Genomic DNA, 8,068 nt, shown 5'->3' with positions numbered 1-8,068 from the left:
CATTTTCTATATTTTCTATTGCCACAGTTCTAATTTAACCTTCAGCCTCATATACCTGAAATTTAACTTGATGAGTTGCTCCACTGCTTAAATGACTGAAATTCACTTAAAATTAAAGTGCTTTTGTGCTGTAAATTGTGAGATAGCTCCTCATTACTGCTACTATTATTGTGCAGTACTCACAAAATCTAGATGTTCATGATTGCTTTTGATGGCGAGTACAGTGATCACTCCAGCTGTTCCAATACTATAGCATGCTAAATTGGTTTTGTAGTGAGCTTACATAAACATAAAAGGTTTAACATACATGGAAAGCAATGCTATAAATTTTAAATACTATGATCTAAACAAAATTTAGTAAGCTGCATGAGGCCTCTTGGGAAAACAAAAACAGAAACAAACCACCTTCTGGAAACAGGAGAATTCCCAAAGGGGGATGTATTGCTACAATTTTCAAGTCAGATAGAGTTAATATTAGTAATAAATACTTGAATCTACTGAAGTCAATAGAAATTTGTCACCATTGACTTCAGTGGGGCAGGAATTTCCTCCATGTTTCCTAAAGTGAATGGGAAGAAAAATGATCTCTTGCGTAGAGTTCCCTCATCTTGATGGCTGTGACCACTGTTGCATGCAAGATCCTGGAGGAATCTCACTTTCTACATGCTCATATTTCACACCAGTTAATTTGGAACACACACAGGCACACACACATATTTAAGCATTTATATCTGAAATATATTCTTGTGTAATTATGTAAAAGAGCTGCCCTGAAAGCAATGCTGCCTATTTTATGATGTTGGTCCACAGTGTCAGAGGTGGATGTTGGTGGTATGGCAGTAGATGTTGAAACTTCCCACGAATGTTCTTTTACATTTTGTTTCTCTGTGACAGATGGCAGCAGAGGGACAGTCTGACAGAATGGCAATATTCATTGAAGCTTGCTGACTCTGTATGGAGATCAAGCAGCATATGTGAGCACAGCAATGCACTGGGTGATGCAGTTCAGTAGCGGTGAGAGCAGGTCACCTCTTCTGGTGCAGATTTTTATGAGTGTGGCATGCAGGATTTTGTTCAACGCTGCTGAAATGGTGTTTGCCTCTGTATAAAACCAGCATTTTGTAGTTGATAATTTGCTCTATCAAATAGTGTTATTGTGCTCTTTGTGTTGTAGTTTCCATGGAAATAAATAGGAGGCACTACTTTCGGAGCAACCAATGTATATATACAGAACTGTATATACACAATATAGGGAGGAATTGTAATATATGGTGAACATACATACATTTAACCGCAGTAGAATGGATGTTAATGTTTGTGGGACATTCTGAATTCCTCTGAATGAAGCTGCAATAGCAGGTAATATCACACAGTCCATGTCTTTCTCGATGCCACCATACTGTTAGCATTAGCATACTAATAGCATCCTCGTGTTCTGATGACATCACTGTATCTAAACAGCGAAGTTAATTCTAGAGAGGAATGAAGACCTGCACACAAGTGCTCAAGAGCAGCTATGTAAGCATCCCAAGCCTTTCAAACAGGCAGTACATTCAGGTTCAACCACAGAAAACAGAATTAATTCAATGCAGCTCTCATCTGTTTTGTTTTTCTCCAAATGCAGCATCCTGTTACTCCCAGCGAAGCGCCCTCGGGACGCTCACTCTATATGAAGCCCTCCATCACCCGCCGCTACCTTCAGAACTCAGCGGGACCCGCACCTTTCCCAGCCGCACGAAGTCTCGGCGAGAAAGGCTTTTCTTCACCAAAGAATTGAACGCGAACCCGCACAACCATCCTCCACCTCTCAGCCGCCGTTCTGTTGCTGTGGGCCGGACCCCACGCAGGTGAGGGCGGCCGCGGAGCGGTGGGGCGGAGTCGGGGCGGGGCGGAGGGGCTGCGACCGCGCCGTCCCGCGCCGCAGGAAGCACCGCCCGCACGCCTTCCTCTTTCTCTTCCTCCTCCGCCCGCCTCCCGCGGTGGCGGCACGGCCATGCAGCCGTACTTCTCTCTTGCCGACTGCGATGTGATGGGCTTCGACCTGGATCACACGCTGTGCCGTTACCATCTTCCGCAGAGCGCGACGGTGAGTGCGGGCACGGCGCGGCCGCGGAGCCGGGGTTGTCCGCTCCGTCCCGGCCGCTCGAGGGGAAGGGCGAGTGGGGGTGTGCGGAGCCGGCGGGGTCCGGAGTGCGGGGGGAGCCTCATAGAGGGACGGAGAGCCATCGGGTAACGGGAGCAGAGGGTAGAAGCGGAGCCCGTCTCTTTGCCCGCCCCCTCGGCAGGCCTCAGCCCGAGCGGGGAGCAGTGCCGTGTCTTTGCCTTGGAAACGGCGCCTCCGGAGTGTTCTCCTGCCTGGAGTGGTGCTTGGAAAGGCAGAGTTCCCACCGTCGGATCGCGAGGTGGTGCGGGCGGTTAGAAGTGCATAGCGCTTTCTGTAGGGGATCGTGGCAAACTTTGTCGCGTTCAGAATGGTGAGCGTAAGGGCATTTAGCATCTCTGCCTCAGCGTTGCTGTCCGTCAGAGCCAGACCCTACTGGCATGCGCTGCACCTTCTGCCTCAGCGCTTCCTTTCTGCCAGGCCCCTTTCAGTTTCGGTTGATCCATCGGCGAGTCTCCCCTCTGTTGATGTCAGAACGCTGCACGGCTGTCCCATGCCCCATGGATGTTCCTCAATGTGATACAGAAGTAACTGTTTTTATAGTAACTGTAGCAGTGCACCTTGCTCTGTAAAACCATTGCTTTCTAAAGTGGTGTTTGATTTCTTGCAGGGAGGTATATTTCTTATGGAAAAGTACTTCTTACATTTTGTTTGCTCTTCTCACGAGACAGAGGCTGATTGTCATGTGCCCTTTGTACGCATCCTTACTGATGATCAATAAAGCACCTTAAAGTGCTGGCATGAGCACCAGAAGTTACAGTTCTTTATGTTTGTCTTTCTCACTATTCATAGCCATTCCAAGAGCAGCTTTGGGAGAACAGCTTTAACAGGGATCTCTGAGAAAAAGGGATCTGTCATCGTCTGCACAGATTTACTTGTGCATCTTCACTAGCATGTTACAGTAAGAACTGGCTGAATGTTGTACCAGGCTTTAACAGTATTATTTCTGGCCCTATGTATCATTTATGTAGTAGTTGCTGTTTTCTTCAGAATATGTTTTATCAGGGATGTTTAAAATGTTCTGCATCCAGTTCTGGTTCCCCCAATTCAAAAAAGGCAGGGACTGTTACAAAGGGTCCAGAGGAAGGCCGTGAAGATGATCAGGGGGCTGGAGCACCTCCCTTATGAAGACAGGCTGAGGGAGCTGGGCTTCTTCAACCTGGAGAAGGGAAGGCTGCAGGGTGGCCTCATTGCAGCCCTCCAGTACCTAAAGTAAGCCTACAAACAGGAGAGGAGTCAACTCTTTACAAGGGCAGATAATGGCAGGACAAGGGGAAATGATTTTAAGTTGAGGGAGGGAAGAATTAGGATGGATATCAGGAGGAAGTCCTTTACTGTGAGAGTGTTGAGGTGCTGGAACAGGCTGCTCAGAGAGGTTGTGGATTCCCCGTCCTTGGAGATGTTCAAGTCTGGTTGGTTGGGACCCTGGACAGGCTAGTCTAGTACTGGATATGGAGGTTGATGAATTTGCCTGCTGCAGGAGGGTTGGAGCTTGTGATCCTTGAGGACCCTTCCAACCCAAGCCATTCTCTGATTCAATGATTCTATGTTCGCTCTCTACAGTTGTTGATTGGTTTAGATGCTATGTGTTGAATCAGGGTAATCATGACATCAAATAAAATAAATAAATAAATAAAGACTTGGAAGGGGGACATAGTGACTGGCCTTTGGTGCTTACCATCTTTGTTTCCCAGCAGTCTTGAAGCCCTAGGGCAGTAAGGTAGAACGCTATACACTTGACTGCTACAAAAATTGCCCCGGAACTATTGTGTGAGCATCTTGAACTGTTTTCCAGCCTACCAGAAATAACTCAGGCACTGCTGGGAAAACGCTGTGGGGGCAGGGCCTCCAGGCATCCTGTTTGCCTCTTCTTAGGTGGCACTAAAGTTCACATCTTCCCAGGGAAAGCAGTATCTTTAGATACCTTAAGCAGTGTAATTAATGTCTTTTTAATTTTTATTATTTTTCCCCATTTATAGTTAATATATGATAGTTTTGCTCAGTATCTGGTAACGGAGAAGGGTTACGACAAGGACTTGCTGACTCTAAATCCAGAAAGCTTAGACTTTTGGTAAGTATCTTGAAAATAACATAAGCTTTCTTCATATATCTTCCTTTATACTTTTTGTAGCATACTTTTACGAAGCTTGGAAAGCAGCTTCTTAGATGATCGTTAAGACTGTCAAACCAAATAGGTAATTTCATATTTTTTCCAACAAGTATTTAAAACTACAAGTACTTCTCATGAAATACTTCTAATATGATGTTTTGAAGAGACAACTGAATATTCAAGCTTGCTTTGTGCTTTCTATGAACTCCCCAGAAACTTTGTGGTTTAACTTGCTGAGATGCACCTCCTTTTTCTTCTAGCTTTCACTCAACTGGTAAATACAGTAACCATCAGAATGTAGTCATATCTCCATGTTTCTCTTTACAGATGTGTTTTTGTTTATTTAAGGCAGAATAATCCCAAAAGACTTCTCAGGAGCTGAGGAAAGGTGACATACCAAAAAGTAGCCCTTGAGTGATGCTTTAGGCACAAGGCTGTAATGTAAGAAACTAAAATGCAAGTTTCTGGTCTGAATTCAGTAGTATCTGAGGTAGAACTTCAACGTGAATCACTGATGTTCCAACTTTTATAAGTTATTATCTATGGCAAGAGTGTGGAGACTTGAAGGTCAGGTTATCACTGTTTGTTTTGGTTTTGTTTTTCCTTAGGAGAAGCACAGGTGTTTTGTTTTCAAGTTGTTTCTACAGTTCAGTATTTGACTTCTGAGTTTCCAAACATATCTGATTGCAAATCTCATGTCATAATCAGGGTATCTGTATTTCTCATATTTTGAGGTCTCTGAGGCATGAAATCTAGTTGACATCTAGATATATCCTCCTTGGTTCCATCCTGAAGCTATTTCTTAGAGAGGATCTGCAAGCCCATAGTGCTGATAGCATCACACTGATGCTAATCACCCAGGTGTCATGTGTGAAAGGATAGTCTACTTGCTGTGTTCATAGCACTGTCTTTCCTTTGGGTGCCATGTAACACGGAATGAAGGAAGCATTACTTTTTTTTTATCTTTTCCAGTATTATTCTAGGTACTGAACTCTAATCTCATTTTTCAAATAACTTAGGTTAATGTGAGTGCATTTTTCTGAAGTGTGTGAATTTACTAGGTGAGTTAGGAAACTGCTATGGCACATCTGTCCCATTCAGTGTACCCCTCACCCTGTGAGCGCAGACAAGCCTGGCAATGCCTCTGCTTCGCACACTCTTTAGATATTCTGTTGTCTCATTGAGAATGATATTCTATCTCTTCCTTAATACTGGTGTTACTGTTGCAGTAGTAAGTAGGGGAGGTCCAGTCAAAATGTATATTTAATTTTCTTCAATAGAAGTAGTGGTTTAAACATAACATTTCTTAGTTGTATATGTTCAGGCCTTAATCCTCCAACCCTATCTATATGAATAATCACACTGAACTCACAGAACAATGGAACTGGATTTATTTAGTAGGAATTTGCTATGTAAGTGAAATCCAGCCCTCGCTGTAATGATATGTATTTGCATACGTTACTTTCAAACATGGGAGTGCTTGAGGGGCTGTGATTTGTTGCTTTTAAGTAGGATTATTATAGAGCTTCTGTAACTGCATATCACTATTCTGATGCAAAGAGGCGTTCTTCTGAAAACGTTATTCTTGTTTCTTCCTTAAAAAAAAAAACAAAAACAAAACAACAATTATTTTTAGTTGTAAAGGCTTGGCATGGGACCTTGAAGATGGAAACTTCCTGAAGCTTGCAGAAGATGGAACAGTTTTGAGGTAATACTGACTACGTGTGTTTATTGTTAAACAAACATGAACATCTTACCTCTTTTTGAAAGTCACCTCAGTTATATTAAACATCTAAAATACTAGTTTCAGTATATATTCGTTTATGTAAAAATTTAAATACTCTTGGGTAAACTAAGTGTTCAGTATCTCTTAATGTTATAGACCTAGTATTTTCATAATATTTCCATATTAGCTGCTAGGAAGAATATATAATTTTTGATAAACATCTCAGATTGAGTGCATACTGATCTTGAAACTAAATTCACTTTTTTCAGTGGCTACCAATGTACTCTGTCCAATTCTGCTAAGATCCAGGGTAAGGTTTTTCTTTGAATTCTGAGTAACTTCAGTCAATCAGTGCTAATGACTAATGTTAATGACAGAGCAATTGTCTTTGTACCATACTTATTCAGAATTCTTTCAGATTTGCTACATATAGCTTAAATAGCCCGAGGTAAACACAGAAACTGACATGCTCACTTGGAGAAGACTGTCTTTTTATTTTTTTTTTTTCCTCTTAAAAGTTAAATTTTCCCTTGAGTCATAATTTTAGTACAGCTTTACTTCATCCTTCCTTCTTCTTTCTTCGTGAGATTGAAGATGTTAAGGGAAATTAGATCTTATTGAATTGCTGGAAGGTGTCCTTAGCAGGACAGGAAGAACTAAGTGATCTCTAAAGGTCCCTTCCAAAACAAATTGTTCTATGATTCTATCAAATAAGGAAAGAAATATTTGTGAGTCTTTATTATGCACTCAGAAATTCAGTTAATACCATGAATTTCAAAGAGCTACATTTAGAATTCAAGACAAGAGGATATATTAATGTAAAGGGAGGAGCGTTACAGGATTAGTTATCCAGGCATTTCCTGCATTTCCTTCAAAGCTGGGTTATGTATGTTCTTTAGGGACACAGTTTGATGGTCAAGTTAGTGGATTTTTAATTCCTGAAAAGGCTTGTACCTATTGCTGTATTACGTAACTGCTTTGAGGTCTCAAACTAGAATTTTATCACAGTCCTGCCCTGCATTCTGTGAATGTTACCAGGCTTCAGAACAGTGTATAGGCTTTCTGCTCTGTGTTTTATTGTGCAGTGTATATTGATAGTTCAAGTATAATGTCCTCATACAATTGAGAACATTCGAGCAACACAGAGTGATTGTGTTAGGAGGTGAGGCACAGTATCCATGCCCTCAGCCAACCAGACCTTTGTGAACTAGAACTTATACTGGGGACTATATTGTATAAGATAAAAGCTTAGGCCCTAGCAAACTTCAAATTGGTAACTAAAGTGAAGATAAACTTGCATGCACTTCAGTATTCAATTGCAGTTCATTATTGTATCCTAGATCTAGTCTGAATGTTTTTAACCTTTTGTTTTTCTCTCTGTAATGCATCAAATAGGGCAAGTCATGGCACTAGGAGTATGACATCTGAAGAGATCCTGGAGATTTATGGAAGGAGGGAATGGAAGCATTTTAGTTCAGTCAGTGGAATGCTTTCCCGCTCAGGTAGCTATACCTCAGAATGTCCTGGTCTGTGAAATTGCATTGGCCCCTTCAGTGTTTATCGTAGTGTTAGTTCATCCTACATTTATTTAAATAATAATTTAAAAAAATACTCAAGATAAGAATTACTGAAATATGTGAACATTTGGGGCAAAGATTGTTTTTATATTTTTAACTTCTAATACTTAAATGTAAATCACCAATTATAAGGCAAGCAATGAACAAGCTAACAGTGTAGGCCTGCTTTGGTTATAGGGATGGGCACATTGTTTCTTGTTGAAGTACTTATGCTGATAGTCTCAATCTCATTTAAAAATAATTTAAAAAAAAATCAAGTTCTTAATTGTTGACATGTTGCTGTCAGTGATTTACCAGAAGCTCGTCTGGAAGAGCAGGTGTGGAAACACAACTGCTCATCTTGTGGTGGTAGCTGTTTACTTTTAAGGTGGTAGTCATGTTGTGAAGGCGTTGTAATTAGGTTTCCACTTTTACTAGCTGCCTTGTACTTTCAGTTTTTCTTTAAGATTAGTAATTGTGAGTGATGCACATAAAGGTAAAATACTCGCTGTTAC

The 8,068-nt window shown here is 41.5% G+C and overlaps 1 protein-coding gene across 2 annotated transcripts in view; it reads left to right on the top strand.

Moving 5' to 3' along the window:
- The first annotated feature begins 1,916 nt into the window (after positions 1–1,916).
- NT5DC1 (5'-nucleotidase domain containing 1) overlaps positions 1,917–8,068 on the top strand; it is a 107,945-nt gene continuing 101,793 nt past the window's right edge. The window contains exons 1-4 of one of the 2 annotated variants that reach the window (XM_015858637.2): positions 1,917–2,086; positions 4,141–4,232; positions 5,908–5,979; positions 7,393–7,499. In XM_015858637.2, the coding sequence (XP_015714123.1) occupies positions 1,994–2,086; positions 4,141–4,232; positions 5,908–5,979; positions 7,393–7,499 (364 nt within the window). In that variant the 5' untranslated portion in view covers positions 1,917–1,993. The remainder of the gene's footprint in view (positions 2,087–4,140; positions 4,233–5,907; positions 5,980–7,392; positions 7,500–8,068) is intronic. The other variant, XM_015858636.2, reaches the window with a different exon arrangement.

This window comes from Coturnix japonica, chromosome 3 (genome assembly GCF_001577835.2).
Source record: "Coturnix japonica isolate 7356 chromosome 3, Coturnix japonica 2.1, whole genome shotgun sequence".
NCBI classification, from domain to species: Eukaryota; Metazoa; Chordata; class Aves; order Galliformes; family Phasianidae; genus Coturnix; species Coturnix japonica.
The sequence above is the reverse complement of the archived record's forward strand: the minus strand, read 5'-3'. Positions and strand labels throughout refer to the sequence as shown.